Raw genomic sequence first — 16,808 nt, forward strand, 5'->3', positions numbered from 1 at the left:
TCGTCTCAGCTGCATGGAGAGCAAGAGGAGCGCCGTGGGCCTGTGGGGCCTCCTCCCCCGATCTCTCTTCCTTGCACACCCCCCTCCCCCCCAATCCCGTTGCACAGACTCAGCAGAACATTCTCATCAAGGGCCCTGGCTCTGGTAGCCCCCTGCCTGATTCTTGTAGGTTCAGAGCCTCTGTTTGGGGCTGAGAGATTGGCTGGTGGCAGTTGTCGGGCCCCTTTCCCCCAGGTGCCCCGTCTGTCTGGGGTGGAGGGGGACTCCTGAGGCCCGGGGCCTCCCTTTATCTGGCATGTCTTCTGTCCCTGACCTCGTTCCGCGTCTGCTGGGATGCGGCGCCAGTTCTGTTTTTGGATCCCAGTCGTGCTTTCTGCCAGGAATCTTGTTAACATCATGGAATGTTCTGCCGGCAGCACCTGGCGCTCCCCCCAGCCTCTCCTCTCTGTCCTCTGCTGTCACCTCCGGCTCCCACTTCTGGGTGTTTCCAGTATTTTCTGTTGCGGGGCCACTCGGGGTGCAGCCTTGTGTGCTGGGACCGAGTATCCGCACAGACCTCGCCAGCCTATATCCTCTGGGCTCTGCATCTCTGCTCTAAGCTCTTCGAGCCACTGGACCCACTTTTTGCCAGCTTACTTGAATCGATGGGAAACCACTCAGCCTGGATATTTTTGCGCGTCAGATGTTTTCAGGCACATTTTCTCTCTGCCCTTTGTTGGAAGGTTCCTTTCCACTCGTCTCAAGTGGTGTTTTCTGCGCTGTGTTTGCTATGGGCGGGCAGGCCTCTCTGGAAGGGCAGGGTAGGGGCAGGCGTGGCCGCTGGGAGAACTCCCCCGCTGTCACTGAGAGACACTGTGAGGAGAGTCACGCCGACGCACACGCTTGCACACGTACCCGCCCTGCCCCCACCTTCAGGGACAGTGCCGGCGCCTCTGCAGGGACAGACGGGTCCAGGGAGGCGCCCCGCCACATCCCTCTTCTCAACTACCCCCCATACTGCGTATCACTTCTTCCCCGCGCAGCCCTCAGCCCTGCCAGCCTCCTTGGAGAAGGGGCCGGGTGCCTTGCTGACCTGAGCGAGCTCTGCAGACGCCAGGTCCCCTCCACTCTAGTCCCCCCGGCCGTGACTGCCCTTCTGGGGTCGGGGTGTGTGTGTGGTGTTGGGGTTTCCTTTACCATCAAAGCTACGTTTGATGACCACCCCCCACCCCCCAACACCAGCAAAAGCTCTGCCGGGCTCAGGGCAGCTGGGTGGGGGTGGGGTGAGCACTCACTGTGAGTGGGGCCCTGGAGCTCTAGGGGGTGGGGGACTCTGGGTATGTGTGGGACTTTCGGGGTGACCAGCCACATTCCTCAGCTGTTCTTGTGCTCTGGGCCACTGCCCAGCTGGGGTCCTTTCCTCAGGCTGCTGGGGAAGGGCCGAGGGGGAAGGAGTCAGGAGGGGGCGTGGCCTGGGGTCCCAGGGCTGGGGTTAAGGGTGGTTGGGGTCCTGGGTGCATCCCTGCCCGGCTCCTCTGAGCACCAGGCCTGCCACCTTCAGGCCGGCTTGGGTTCCGCTGGGTCCCAGGAGCAGAGGCTGGCCCCTGCCTTGCGTTTCACAGGGTCCCCTCCATGTGCACCCCAGCTGCCCACTGTCCCCGGCTTGGCCCATTTGTCCCGTGTCCCTGTCCCTGGGCTGCGTGATCTCTTCCCAGGAGGTGTCCCTGAAGTGGGGCTCCTGGAATGGGTGTGCACTGCAGCATCCGCATCTCTGCTCTGGGGCCTCATCCACGCGGAGTCCTGAGCTGGGCACGCGGTGGCCAGAGGGTATGATAGTGGAGCCCCCGGATGCAGCGAGTGCATGCTGTGCCAGGCAGCACCCACAGTCCACCCTGCCCACGGCTGCTCACTCTGTGATCACACAGATCCTAGGCAGCTGCGCACAGTCCCCCCACCACCCAAGCTGGTGATGCCCAGGTTGGCCTGGCCCTGGGGCTCCCAGGAGCTCGGTGATGTGGAGGGAGGGTGTCCAGTGCCTTGGTCTCTCTCCATCTAGCACCTGGTCCCGAGCAGCTGAGCCCAGGGAGGGGCCGCTGACCACTCTCCTGGTCTTACAGATCATCCCCCCAAAGGAGTGGAAGCCGCGGCAGACATATGACGACATCGATGACGTGGTCATCCCAGCGCCCATCCAGCAGGTGGTGACGGGCCAGTCGGGCCTCTTCACACAGTACAACATCCAGAAGAAGGCCATGACGGTCGGCGAGTACCGGCGCCTGGCCAACAGCGAGAAGTACGCGGGCTGGGGCAGACGCAGTGTCCACAGAGCCTGCCTGTGTGCCCCGGGTGGGCCTCAGCACCCAAGGCTCTCAGCCCCCGGGTTCTTGGGGGGCGAAATCCAGACCCTCATCTGACCCAGGGCCATGCATGAACGCTGTGTTGCCCTCAACACTGACTGCAGAAGGCCAGCCTTTCAGGGCCCGCCATGTCCCCCGGCCCTGGAGTGCCTCCCTGCCCCTCCTGGGATGTCTCAGCTCTGCGGCACTTCCTCAGAGGGAGGCTCCCCGGCAGGGTCTCTCCGAGCTCCTGGTTCAGCAGGGCCCACATGGGCACACACTCCAGGAGCTCGTGGGCGCTCTCCCTTTCTGTGGAGCTCCCAGCCTCCCTGGCTTGCTGAAACCATTGGTGTGTTGCTGGCAGTGTGTTTACTTCTTTGCTTTCAAACAAGTGTCCTGTGAGGCAGGCATCGTCTGCCCCCACCCCATGGTGCCCGGCCTGTCATTGGTACCGTCTGTATCTTTAAGGGGTAGGCAGACAAGAACCGTCAGAGACCAGGTCCCTCCTCCAGCTCCCATGCCCCTGGCCTGTGGTCTGATGGGGGGGTCCTGGGCCCCGAGAGCTGGTGAGACGGGGCCGCTGGACACTGTTCCAGGCTGGACCGCCCGCCCATCCACCCACCTCCCCTAACGGTCGTCACACCTTGTCCTCATGCTCCGGGGCCGTGCCCGCAGCAGGGTGGCCTGCGCTTGAGCAGAGCTCCTCCCCTGGTCCACCCAGCAGGCGCCCTGAGCCCCCACACCCGGTCTGTCCCCAGGTACTGCACGCCCCGGCACCAGGACTTTGATGACCTGGAGCGCAAGTACTGGAAGAACCTGACGTTCGTGTCACCCATCTACGGGGCCGACATCAGTGGCTCCTTGTACGATGACGTAAGTCCCGAGGCCACCCGGCATCTGGGTGGACAGTGAGGGCGAAGGGGCGAGTGGGCTCCCCCCAGAGGGTCAGGGCAGGGATGATGCAGGACGCTCCTCTGGGCTTCTGTTGGGGCGCTACTTACAGGTGGGTGCCGAGCTGAGGACGAGAGAGGGCAGCTGGAGGTCTGTAGACTCTTTCCTGCCAAGTCAGAGTGCAGCCCTGCCCGGGCGCCATGCTCGGCTGCTGACCTCAGCCTGACCACAGGCAGTTTTAAAAAGACAGCGGCCGGCATTCCATCCCGTGTCCCCGTTGCTGTTCAGTCTCTCAGTTGTGTCTAACTCTGGCAACCCAGCAGCCTGCAGCCTGCCAGGGCTCCCAGTCTTGACCTTCTCCCAGGGCCTCTGTCAGTTCTCATTTGAGTGCTTTTCTGCTCGAGTTTCTATCACCGCGTCTTCCTTGAGACCTGGGAGCTGAGTTCCCAGCCAGCCGAGCCGCCCCTGGCTGCGTCCCATCCTGCCCCTGTGCTGCCTTCGGGCCTGTGCTTCCCGAGGCCTGTCCAAGGGCCGCTCCCCTGACTGAGGCTTGATGCCAAGGCCTCGGGCAGGGCTGGTGGCCAGCAGAGTGGGACCATGTTTTGGGGGGATGGTTTGTAAATATTTGTGGGACCTCGAATATTAGGGGGGATGGTTTATAGATATTGATGGGACCTCGGATAACCCTGGGATGGACCTAATGGGGTTCATTTCAGGGCTCCGAAGCCTGACTGGCTCCTAGGTGTTCTGCACTGGTAGGATCCAGGCCTCTCCACTCCCCCTGTGCCCCCTGCATGCCCCACACTCTGTCGCTCTGAAGGTTGTCTGCTGAGAACACACTACTCAGCCCTGCTCCCCCGAGGGCGGCTGTGGGCGCCACCTGGTCTCGGGTTGGGAGGTAAGGGTGGGAATAAAGCCCCTCCTGAGAGAAGGGTCAGGACCCTCGGGGCGCTCAGGGCAGGAGCCTGTTAGAACCAGCGGCTTGTGTTTCCCAAGAAGCATGGGAAACATGTGACCTTGCTCGGTCCCGAGCTGAGTCCCTGCTGGTGTTTCGGCGTCACAGAGCGCGTCTGACCTGCGGCGGCTTTCCCCTCTTCTAGCGGGTTTGCCCTGTGGTGCAGGGCGCCAAGGGCATTCGTTTGTTGCCTGGGAGGTGCGGGTCAGACTTCAAGTGACTCACCCACGTCCCCTAGGACCCAGGGAGACACCCTCATCCTGGGTCCAGTACCGAGTTTGCCCCCCACCCCTGCTTCCTCCTTCCTGGGCCTTGGTTTCCCCATCAGTAAAGTGGGGCACAGTGAGTGCAAGGAGCCCTTCACTGGGGGTACCCCAGACCCTGAGCTCGTCCTCTTGGCCTTGACCCCAGAGTCAGATGAGCCACAGGCCCAGCCCTCTTCTGGACGAGCACGCAGCCCCTGGGAACAGGGCAGTGCCTACTTGGGGGACACGGTCAGAGATGCCCTGTCACATGCACTGCTGCCCGGGCCCATGACTGCCCCTGCGCCACATCCCTGCCCCACATCCCTGCCCCCCGCATATCCCTGCCCTGTGTGCCTCCCGTGCACCTGCCCCGTCTCCTGGCCGCACCTCTGAACACCGGGATCCGTCACCTGGTTGATGTCGAGTTTTGCAGTTACACCAGTGTGTTTTTGTACCACCAGCCAGCTCGCCCTTGGGCCACTGCAGAGGTTCCAGTGTCAGATTGATGGGGGGCTAGTGGGGCTGTGTGCCTTGCACTTCCTGGGGCTCCTTGGGGTCCATTCACTGCTCCCCCTGCTTCTCTGCTTACCTCAAGGGCCTCCAGACCCAGGGAGAGGGGCTTCAGCTCCAGGCCCCCATTTCCCACATCAGGCCGCTGAGGCCCTGAGCTGCCCTCCCTAGAGGCCAGAATCAGGGCTGGGCTCCCCCACCTCTCTCTGGTTTCATCATGTTCACGCCTCCTCCTGGGAGCAGCTCTGGCAGAGCACCGCAGTGGGCGTCCCCAGGGCCGCATCTGGTCTCTAAACACAAAGAGGGCGATTTCCCCGGGCAGGACGGAGCCTCTGTTCTGTAACTAGCACCCTTTCCCTTCGATGCTTAGTCCTTACAGGAGCTTCCCTAGCTCTGAGTGGGGACGTCGCGGCTCCATGGCCAGGAACCTTGCTGCGTCCCGCTCCATGTCCAGTCCCAAGCCGGTGTTAAAATCCAGCTGGCTGGCTGGCGGCCCCAGCTGCCTGTGCTCTGCGCCTCCAGCCGGCTGCCATCCTGCCTTGGCCACAGTGTGGGCCTCCATGTAAGGGTGGGGGTGGTCAGTGTTCGCCTCCCTGCCCCGCCCCAACAGCCCTGCCCCAGCTGGCCGCTCTGCTGCTCAGTTTATGGATCGTGACTTCTTGGAGGGGAATTTGACCCCAGCAGCCTGATGGGGCAGAAGAACGGAAGTTCATGTGCTTGAGTACAGGGTGGGTGTGGAGTTGTACGCCTGTTGGTCAAATGACCTGTCATTTTCCACATAGAGTTTTGAAAAGTTAGTGCCAGTTGGGTTGCTTTGCTTATTTGTTGAGTATTTGAGTCATTTTTTTTAAAACATTATTCAGATATAATTCACATACCATACAAACCACCCGTTTAAAACATGTTTGATGCTGTTTAGTTGCTCAGTTGTGTCCGACTCTTTGCAATCCCATGGACTCTATAGGCCGCCAGGCTCCTCTGTCCATGGGATTTTCTAGGCAAGAATACTGGAGTGGGTTGCTCTTTCCTTCTCCGGGGGATGTTCCTGACCCAGGGATCAAACCTGCATCTCATACATTGGCAGGCAGATTCTTTGCCACTGAGCCACCTGGAAAGCCCTATTTAAAGTGTATAATTCAGTGTTTTTTGGAGTTACATTGTGGATGTGTAGGCCCGACGGCAGGGTGAATGCATAGTGCTTTTGGGAGGTGCCCCCTAACCTCAGGCAGCTTCTACTGGAAGTGACCCCGGGCTTCTCATGCTTATGGTGGGGGTCTGATCTGGGCCCTCCCCTGCATCCTGGGCTCCAGCCACAGCTCACCTTGTAGAGACCTACCACCAGCCCTGTGAAGTCAGGGCCTGGAACGTGGATGTGGCGTGAGGCAGGGTTGGATCTGGGGTGTGAAGGAACACCGCCGTGTGCTCAGCATCTCCCTGAGGCTTCCCCAGGGACTGAGAGTCAATGGAAGCATGTTTGACAAGTTCTCATGACAAGACAGGGCTTGTTTGCTTGTGGCATTAGGAATAGATGAACCTGGTTGGCGGGGATCCTCCCGCGTTTGCCTGGCTCTGAGCACCATCCCGCCTCCGTGGTGGGAAGGTGCAGGAAGGCCTGTCTGGCTCATGACTGCGAGGTCCCATTAGATGTGTCCTTCCTCCCTGTGTGTCAGTGAGCTCAAGGCATGTGAATTATTCCTCACTGGCCATGGCCTCTGCAGCGTGGCCTTCACTGCCCACGATTCCCACACAACCACGCACAGCTCAGTGCAGGATTGGGGGCAGCTGCGTCTGACCATCTGGCCCAGGGCGGGGGCTGTGCGCGGCCCAGGGTGGGTTTTGGACACCAGCCTGGGCGAGGCTGTGAGGTGGGCGGGTGTGGGGCGGTTGCTGCCTCTCGGTCCGTGTGTGGGGGTCACGCTGCTGTGGGGGGCTCAGAGGGCATGACGTAGGTGTGTCACTGCTGGCGTCTGGGGGCGAGGTCAGGGGAGCTGGGTACCCAGGGTGGCCCGTGGGCTGACCGTGTGCTCGCCCTGCAGGACGTGGCCCAGTGGAACATCGGGAACCTGCGGACCATCCTGGACATGGTGGAGCGTGAGTGCGGCACCATCATCGAGGGCGTTAACACCCCCTACCTGTACTTCGGCATGTGGAAGACCACCTTCGCCTGGCACACGGAGGACATGGATCTGTACAGCATCAACTACCTGCACTTCGGGGAGCCCAAGTCCTGGTGAGGGCAGGCAGGGAGACGCGAGGGGCTCCCCAGGTTGGGGGGATATGGCTGCCATGCTGGATAGTGCTCTGCCAGCCCAGCCCCCACTAGACGAGGCCATGCAAGCCCCCCAGAAACAAGCTTCAGATCCGCAGAGCTTGTGGTTTCACCCGGAGAGCCTCACACTGAACGTGCCCGCGGCCAGGCTTCCGATAGTGCCTCGTGGGGTTGTGTGGGGCTGTTGTCTTGGGGCTCGTGGGACCGCGATTTCAGCCTCCCTGTACCTCCCTCTTGGCCTCCAGGTTGGAGTGGGGTTAGTATTGCCCCTCCTGATTTCTGGGGGGTGGGATCCACCTTCCGTTTGCAGTATGGGGGGAGCATGCAGGCCCCTGAAAGGCACTCTGTGAGTGCCGGGCCCCACAGGCTGGGCCGGATGTCCAGCGCAGTGGTCTGGTAGCTCCGAGCTGAGTGCTCCCCTGACGGCTTCTGCTGGTAGGATGGCGAGCGGCTGTCAGTGCTCCCTGCATCTCCCGCAGAGACTCCTGAGCTGGGGCCGCTGTATCTCTCTGCCTCTCCCCAGCTGTTAGGAGGTTGGTTCTGTTGTCACAGTAGTTGTTGCAGCTCAGAAGGGGACGGGAGCTGGGGAGCAGAGGGAGACACTCAGGAGCTCAGCTGGAGAGCTGTGCTCGCCTTTGTTTGGGGGGCAGCAGGGACCCAGGTGGGCCCTGGCCCAGGTGCCCTGCCTTATCCCAGCAGAGAGCTGAGCCCTGGGAGGAAGGTTACCCTCCACCCCTAAGTCATGGGGACATCCTGGGCCATTTGCTGAGGGGTGGGGAACAGGCCCTCTGGGCAGAGGGCCCAGAAGCCAGGCCCCCCTGTTGGCCGCTGGCTTGTGACCACCCCTCCTTGCCTCTGCCGTGGACAGGGCGAAGCCCCCGTGCCCCCCCAGTCTGGCCATGGTTCCCGCTTAGTTGGGCAGGGGAAGCTGGGGCGTGTGGTTTCCCAGGGCTGCTATGACAAAGGATCACAGGTCTGGTGGCTTTACCTCCCCGCACATTCGTTCTCTGAGAGTCCTGGAGCCAGGAGGCTGACCTGGACATCATGGGGCTTAATCCAGGCGTGGGCAGGGCTGGTCCCTCCAGAGGCTCCAGGGAGCACCAGCTCCTGCCTTTTGCAGCCTCTAGAGGCACCACAGCCCTGGCTTACGGCCCCTCCCTGGGTCCTCACAGCCATAAGCTCAGCACCTCCCGTCTGGCTCTGCCTCTGGCCCTCCCCCTCCCTCTCACAAGGGCCCTGTGATGACACTGGGGCCCTAGGAATGCAGGTCGCCCCCATCTTAGGGGCCTCTACTTAACGCCTCCTGCACAGTCCCCTCTGCCGTGAGAGGTGACACGTCGTCAGATCACAGGACCGGGCCACGGCCGTCTTTGGGGCCATTTTTCTGTTGGCCGCGGGCTCTCTGGTCTGGCAGCTGTGCAGCATCGTGGGATGCCAGGCTCTTGTTACCGTCCACAGGCTTCCTGTCTTCAACCTGTGTCTCTTCTTGTGTGCCTCTCTGTGGCTTCCCATGAGCCCATGATGATCGAAACCTCCAGGCACTGGGGCTATTTGTCTTTGAGAGAGATTTGGAGAGAAATTGGTGGGGTTGGTGATGGTGGCCTGAGTCTTGTGCCCATGGTGTGGTCCTCTGCACAGAGCAGAGGGGCTTCCTGGTCTGGGTGCTGCCCAGAGCTGCCCCCAAGGCTCCCCAACAGCACAGCTCCCTGCACAGCAGCACTGGGCTGGGACTGCCTGGTGGGAGGGCCCTTGTTCTGCCCAGGCCCACGTTTTGGGGTGAGGGGGGCTCTGGCACCATTTCCCACAGGGAGTGTGCTCCCCATGGGCCTGGTGGGCACAGTGTGGACAGACACCCAGGCTGGGGCTGCATGTGTGCATGTGAGCGTGTGTCTGTGTATATGTGAATACATTTGTATGTGAGTATTTGTGTGGGTATTTGTGTTTGTGTGTATACAAACGAGTGTGTTAGTGTATATGACTATATGTATGTGAGGGTGAACGTATACACGTGGGTGTGTGCATATGAGTGTATGTGTGTATATGCTTGTCAGGTATCTATATACGTAGTGTAAGCGTGTGTGAGTGTATGTGTATCAGGTACCTGTGTATGTGTGTGTATTGTGTGTGTATATTGTGTGTGTGCTGCTGGGCCCAGCTCCCTGGCCTGGTCAGTGGAGGGAAGAACAGCCACCAGGGTCTCTTGAGTGGCTGTGTCCAGTCCTTTAAATTAAATGAAATTAAAAGATACTTGCTCCTTGGAAGAAAAGTTACGACCAACCTAGACAGCTTATTAAAAAGCAGAGACATTACCTTGCCAACAAACGTCCGTCTAGTCAAAGCTATGGTTTTTCCAGTAGTCATGTATGGATGTGAGAGTTGGACTGTGAAGAAAGCTGAGTGCCGAAGAATCGATGCTTTTGAACTGTGGTGTTGGAGAAGACTCTTGAGGGTCCCTTGGACTACAAGGAAATCTAACCAGTCCATCCTAAAGGAAATCAGTCCAGAATATTCATTGAAAGGACTGATGCTGAAGCTGAAGCTCCAATACTTTGACCACTTAATGCAAAGAAATGACTCATTGGAAAAGACCCTGATTCTGGAAAGGATTGAAGGCAGGAGAAGGGGACGACAGAGAGTGAGATGGTTGGATGGCATCACCGACTCAATGGACATGAGTTTGAGTAAACTCTGGGAGTTGGCGATGGACAGGGAGGCCTGACGTGCTGTAGTCCATGTGGTCGCAAAGAGTCGGACACGACTGAGTGACTGAACTGAACTGAACTGTCCAGTCCTGCCCTGACGCTGCTCCCCAATGACCACTAGATGGCGCTCTCACCCTTTCCCTCCTGGCCATGGCTCCAGGCACAGTGGTGGAAATCTCCCACGTTCTTTCTCTAGACTCCTTGCCTGGTAGGGGCAGCAATCTGTCGCCCCCACGGCCCCCTGGGAACAATGGCAGGAGGAGAGTCTGCCTCCTGGCAGTGGGACCGCTCAGCTCTGCTCAGCCTGGGTTTGGTTGGGGTCTCTCACCAGAGGGGTCCTAAGGGGAGAAAACCCACCTCTTCCTTATAAAAAAGAAAAGAAAGATGAAAAAGCAAGCCGCGGCTGCTAGGTCCTGGCGTGTGCTCTGAATGGGAGCTGGAGCTTTCAGGCGCAGGGTGACCCCTGGAGACTGGGGCCCTGGTGTGTTCTCTGGGACATGCGGCTGGGGAAGAGCAGGGAGGGCCCCCTGCAAGAGGAGCGAGCAGGCCCACTGGGGTCCAGGGCGGTTGGAAAGCAGTGGGACTGGATTCGAGGGAGGTCCCTGAGAGAGGGGACGCTGGGGACACGAGGGCCAGCAGCCGTGGGTGACGGGCAGGGTGGTGTCTGGCTCTGCACACTCCCTGGCCCCCAGGACGGCCCCCAGCACCTTGCCCCCTGTGCTGCACCCCTGGTTTGCTTGGGGTGGCCCTGCTGTCCCCGCCGCCACCTGCCCCCTCCAGCCCGATTCCTGAGTGCTAAGAAGCAGCCAGAGGGGTGTGCTGAACAAAGCGCTGGTTTCCTGAAGGAAGAACATTCTGGAAGGGACCTGAATCTTGGCTTCTGGTTCAGAGGGGGTGGGAGTGCACGTGGAGTCCCTCACGCTGCCAGTGTGGCCAGTTCAGCTGGACAGGGTGGGGACCCCAGATGCTGGCATGGCACCCCATGCTCGTCCTTCAGTGATCACGTGCAGGCCGTGTGTGATGCAGGTGTCAGTCTTTCCCTGCTAAACATGGACCCCATGGAGTCAGGGCCTTTGGTCCCTGCTGCGTCCCCATCTCCAGCAGCCTTGCATGGGAGAGGGAGGGCTCTGACTACCAGGAGAGCTGGGAGCACCACGGGCATGGAGGTTCATGGCGTGTGGAGGCCACATTCCCTCCTGGGCCGACACAGACATCACCCTGGGGGCAGGGGGGCAGGGGCTCCCGAGGTGTCCTCGTCCCTGGGCTGGGGATTCAGGAGCCACCCAGGATCCTGGGAGGGCGGTGCCTTGCTCCCGACCCTTCCCCTGGGCCCTGAGTGTTCCCCAGTGGATCGTGCGCCCACATCTGTCTCCCTGATCACACCACTGCTCTTGTGTCTGCAGGAGCTTAATTGCAACTATTTCAGTGTTACGGTGGCAGCACTCTCTTATAAGTGTTGACTTACTCAGGTTGCATGTCTTCCTGAGCCTTTCTGAGCCTGTTGTTACTTTGGCAGTGTGACTTGAGTGTGAGCATGATGCGAACAGCCTGGTGTCGATCAAGTCGTGCAATTTACTCTGCGAGGCCGGCACGTGCCGCACTCAGGCAGCGAGGCTAAGAATACCTGCAGATCTGAGGTTCCAGATCCCTTTAGAGACAGGATTTAAAATAGACCTGGCCTCCCCGCAGCCTGGACGTCGGGCAGTGAGGCCAGGAGGTCGTGGGTGGCGGGAGGTGGGCGTTGCAGTTCTATGTGATTTGGGGACCCCTCCTGTTGGGCTGGGCCTGGGTGCAGGTGGTGCTGGGTCAGCGTCCAGGGTCCATGCGTCTGCCTGGGCTCCCTGGGCAGCACACCGCCAGAAACCATAGATGAGTGTGTGACACACCTGCCTATGCTTGCTGCCTGGACATAGGGCTACATATCCACACGTAGGGGTGGGGGGACCGGTCGGGACCAACTGTGTTCCCTGTGGGGATTGTCCTGGCCATGACTTTGGACTCTGCGGTTGGTTTTCCTCGGCTTCCCCAGCTGCTTGTGTTTGCTGGGGCATCAGGCTCACCCGAGTCAGGGCACGGAGGAGAGGCTCTCATGTTGTGCTCAGTCCTGGGGTGTGACAGGCAGATTGCCGCAGGCAGTCGGTGGAAGGGGGTGCAGGTGGGAGAGCCTGGGAGTGGAGAGCCTGGCCCTCTCCCTGACCTTTAAGGAGCCTGAGCGCTGCTCTAGGCGCGGTGAGAATTTCTCCTTTTGACTCCTTGGCACCTGCAGTTTTTCTTTGGCATCTTTGCTCAGGGGAGTTCTGTAGGAGAGGGATCAGACAGGCTTTCTTTTGCTGCTGGGAAATGTAACGCCAAGCAGGCAATCAGCTGAGTCTGCACTTGATACTCTGGAGGTGTGTGTGTGTGTGTGTGTGAGAGTGTGCATGTGTGCGCATGCTTGGGCATGAGTGTGCTTGTGTGTGCACAGGCACATTTGAAGGTGTGTTCCCTGCCTTGGGGCCCAGGGAGGAGGCCAACTGATGTTCCCTGCCCTCTGGCTGCAGCTTGGGGAAAAGGCTGTAAGTTGGGCTCAAGTCTGTTGCTATTTGGGGGCGGGGACTGCTGGGCTGCTCCCCTCCCCTTTGATGGGCGCCCTGCTGGCCCCTGGGGACCCCCCTGCAGGCCCAGCCCAGGCAGCAGGGGTCCAGTGCCCAGCTGCGCCTCCTGTTCCAGGGGACCAGCTCCTCCGCCCTGCCCGCCCCGCCCCCCAACTCCCCCACCCGTCCCCTGCCTCCCTCCCTGGCCACAGGCTGCAGGCTCCCACTCCGCCTGCAGGTGGCGCTGCTGGACCACAGTGCCGGCCCCTGTGAGGGCCTTGGCTTTGTTGTCCCGGGTGGCAGAACTGGGAATTCTGATGCTGGATGGAGCCAAGCAAAGAGACCCCAAGCGGCCCCCTGAAGGCACAGGATGCTGGCACAGGGCTGGGAGAAGCAGTTTAACAGGAGCCCAGGAGAGCTGAGCCCCTGGGGCTTATGGGAAGCGCAGCTGTTACTCCCCTTCACTCCTGGACCTCTCCTCCTCCCCGCATAAAGCCCTAGGCCCCTTCTTGTCCGGACCACGCTGTCTTCCCTGATGCCACCAACCCCACCTTTCTGCTTGTCAGGATTGTGTCAGAACTCTAAAACCAAAAGCTGGCCTTGGCATTCGAAAATTAACTCCTGAAGTTGGAGAGACCTTCCAGTCTCAAACCAGGGCATTGAGTATCATCAGGCTGCGAGGGTAGGATGGCATCACTACTTATGCTGGAGGGTGAGACAGCACGCAGCTTCAGAGGGTTTGTATGGCGTGGCTCAGCATGGTTTGAATCACAGATCAGCCCGGTTATCGGACTGCTTCTTGCCAGCCTCGCTCGCACTGGCCCCGTGGAAGCCTGGTGCTGCCCCTGCAGAGCTGGACAGCTGTGTCAGTTGACAACCCATGCTGCGGGTGGCTTGGGCTGGATTGGGCACCCAGGGGATCCCAGGGCACCCCAGGGGGCCTGTGCCCTCTCACCGCCTGCTTGGCAGTGGGATCCAGTCCGGAGGCTGCTTCCTGGAGTTTCACAGTTCTGGGGGGACAGGCACAGTTGGTGTTTGTTCAGGGGATGCAAAGTGGTTTTCACATCACGCTAGGCAGAGTTAGGTCAGCCTTCTGCGGAGGAAAATCTCACCATATGCTCTACTCCGGAGCCAGTGAGGCTGAGAGGGGTGATCCGCTGAAGTTCCCGATGATCTGATGCCTCGTGGTGAGCCTAGGCAGCCAGGCGGCACTCCAGCCCAATTGGCTTCTTGGTGAGCAGGGGTGGGAGGGCTCGTGACGCAGGGTGCCCTGCACAGGTGGTTCACAATGCACTGAGAGACTGTTTTCCTTGTTCTTTGCGTGTTTGCCACAAGCTTGTCTGTTTACCCACTGTCTTGGTGGCATACTCCCTCCCTCGCTCTTTTTAAATGAGTTTGTATTTTAGAACTGTTTTAGATTTGCAGAAAAACTGAGAAGCTAGCGCAGAGTCCTGTGCACCCACCACCCAGCTCCTTCTTAGTTTACACGAGGCTGGAACATTTGTTGCAGTTAATGAACCTTATGGAGATACTCTTGTTGACTGGAGTCCTGCTTCATTCAGCTTGCCTCGTGTCTCCCTGGTGTCCTCTTCTGTCCCAGGACCCCCGTGACATTCAGATGTTCTGTCTCCTCAGGACCCTCTGGGCTGTGATAGTCCTCAGACTTTCCTTGCTCTTTTTTATTTTTTAGAAATTTATTTTATTGAAGTATGTACAGCAAAGGGATTTAGTTATATATTTATATATATATGTACACACACACACACGCTTTCCATGTTCTTTTCCATTGTGGTTTACTGTAAGGTATTGAGTATAGCTCCGTGTGCTCTACGGTGGGGCCTTGTTGTCTGTCCATCCTATACATAATACTTTGCATCTGCTCATCCCAAACTCCCACTCTACCCTTCTCCCCTTGGCAACCGTAAGTCTGTTCTCTGTGAGTCTGTTTATTTTTCATAGATAATTTCATTTGTGTCGTATTTTAGATTCTATTTAAGTGCTATCATATGGTATTTGTCCTTCTGTTTGATTTACTTCATGTAGTACGATCCTCTGTAGGTCCATCCATGTTGCCGCAAATGGCGTTATTTCATTCTTTTTACTGGCTGAGTAATATCCCGTTGTATATATAAACCACATCTTCTTTATCCATTCATCTGTGGATGGACAGTTAGGGGGTTTCCGTGTCCTAGCTATTGTAAATAGTGCTTCAATGAACACTGGGGTACATGGATCATTTCGAATTATAGTTTTCTTTGGATATATGCCCAGGAGTGGGGTTGCTGGGTCATGTGGTAACTCATTTGTAGTTTTTTGGGGGGAACCCTTATGCTGTTCTTCACAGTGGCTGCACCAGCTTACATTCCCACCAACAGTGGGGAAGGATTCCCAGACTTTCCTTGTTGTTGATGCCCTTATGATTTTGAGGAGGACTGGGGTCAGAGATTTTATAGAACTTCTCTCCATGGGGGTTTGTTCGGTGTTCCTCTCACCGTGGCACTGGGGCGCTGGATGTGGGGGGAGGACACAGGTGAGGGGCCATCTCATCCATCACCTTGGGGTGCCTGTCGTCAGCATGACTCTTCCCTGCTGGTGTTGACCTGGGTCCCCCGGCTGAGGTCATGCTGGTCAGGTGTCTCCATTGTAGAGTCATGCCACCCCCTTCCCATACTGTCTCCCTTTGGAATATACGTTTTTTTTTTTTCTTCAATACCTCAAATTTCAGAAAAGAAAAGAGAATAGTGAACAGAACAGCCTAGTGTCCGATACCCAGATTGGACAGTTGTGGCCGATCGGGCGTCTTTCATCTCTGTCTTCCTCCCCGCTCCCTCCCGCTGGGTGGTCTCCATTCCCTGCTGCTCCATAGCTGATCCTGCAGATGGACATCTCACGGCACCCAGGAGCGGGCCTGCCGGGGCCTCAGTTCAGGGCCTGAGGCAGAGTCGAGTGGTGGCGGGCCAGGCCCCTACCTGGGGCTCTGGAGAAGGTCCCCTTGGCACTGGGGGTCCTCTCACACTTGGACCCTCTGGCTTAGGGTGGGCCCAGCGCCTTTCCAGGGCTCACCTGATTAGGTCAGGGCCACCCAGGGTCACCTCCCTATTTTAGGCTCTGCTGATTTGGGGCCTCAGTTGTAATAGCCAAGCCCCCCTCCAGCGGCACTGAGAAGGGTGTTGGAATGACCGAGCCCAGGGGCCTCGAGAACGGTGCCTGTCATGGTGCATTCTCTTCTCGGTGGATGTTTTTATCATGAGATGTAACACAGAACAGAAAACCACATGAAATGTACTTGTCCAAGGAAAGATAATTGCATGCAGTTTATCAGATGGCTCCCCCGTCCACCTTTGTGTAAGCCCCCGGGAAGGACGATGTTGGAAAATGAACTCCCTCATTCCCTGTCCTGGGCCCCCTTCCTTTGTGGCCCCATCCCCACCCCCAGAACTGAGATCATCCTCCCGATTCTGGTGGTCTTGTCACTGCTTCTCTGGGCTGTTTTCCACGTGTGTCTGAGTCCCTGGGGGACACGGCTGCGTGCCGACTGGGTTTGAAACCCCAAATCATGGACTGATTGGTCTCTTGCGTCTCTGCTCTGCATCTGTGAGGATGTGTCCTGCCACGTGTGGTGACACCATCCATCTTCACGGCTGCAGCGTTTTCTGTCGTGTGGCCGTGCCTCCATCTGCGTGTCTGTCCCCTTGTGGGTGGACATTTGGGATGTTTCCAGTTTGGGGCCTGGCCACACTTTGTGCTACTTTTTACCTGCTGCTCGTGAAGAAGTCAGTCACTGTACGTGACGACGTGACACGACAAGAAATAGCGATAGCAGTAGCCGCGTTGTCTTGCCCGCAGCTCCTTCACAGACAGGACTGGATTGGTGAGACTGTAGCTGGGGAGTGGTGGGGCTGGGGCCGGGTCCAGGCTGTGGGGTGAGCCCACATTCCTAACCACTGCTCTGCCCTGCCCCTTGAAGCATCATCCTACAAACCAGGCAGGTGCTCCCATGGGGACAGCGTGTGTCCCAGTTGGCAGAGGTGGCTCAAACTCCAAGGTGTGGGAGAGAGCGGATCCTTTTCTTATAGTCCCCCAGACATCTCTGAATCAGGCCTGCTGAGCTGAAATCAAAGCCTGCGGATCCTTGTGAGAGATGGGGGAGCTACGGGGCTCTGGGACCCAGGCCAGCAGAGGCTCTGCCACCTTAAACACGTGGCTTCTGAGGTCACCCTGGGCAGACATTCCTGTGGGGCAGAGGGAGGCGTGTTCCTGAACTGTGATGGGCGGGCCAGGGAGTCAGTACCTGGCTTCTGCCCACGTCTCCTCGGCCAGTGCTGGGTCATGGGGCCACACCTTCCAG

At 58.7% G+C, this 16,808-nt stretch overlaps 1 protein-coding gene across 9 annotated transcripts in view; it reads left to right on the plus strand.

Moving 5' to 3' along the window:
- Nucleotides 1-16,808, plus strand: part of KDM4B (lysine demethylase 4B) — a 122,098-nt gene that overhangs the window by 42,926 nt on the left and 62,364 nt on the right. For all 9 annotated transcript variants that reach the window (XM_044947972.2, XM_044947973.2, XM_044947975.1 and 6 more), the window contains exons 4-6: nt 2,097-2,272; nt 3,074-3,188; nt 6,953-7,146. In XM_044947972.2, coding sequence (XP_044803907.2) covers nt 2,097-2,272; nt 3,074-3,188; nt 6,953-7,146 — 485 coding nt within the window. The remainder of the gene's footprint in view (nt 1-2,096; nt 2,273-3,073; nt 3,189-6,952; nt 7,147-16,808) is intronic.

The sequence above is a fragment of the Bubalus bubalis genome, chromosome 9, assembly GCF_019923935.1.
Source record: "Bubalus bubalis isolate 160015118507 breed Murrah chromosome 9, NDDB_SH_1, whole genome shotgun sequence".
In the NCBI taxonomy this organism is placed as follows: Eukaryota; Metazoa; Chordata; class Mammalia; order Artiodactyla; family Bovidae; genus Bubalus; species Bubalus bubalis.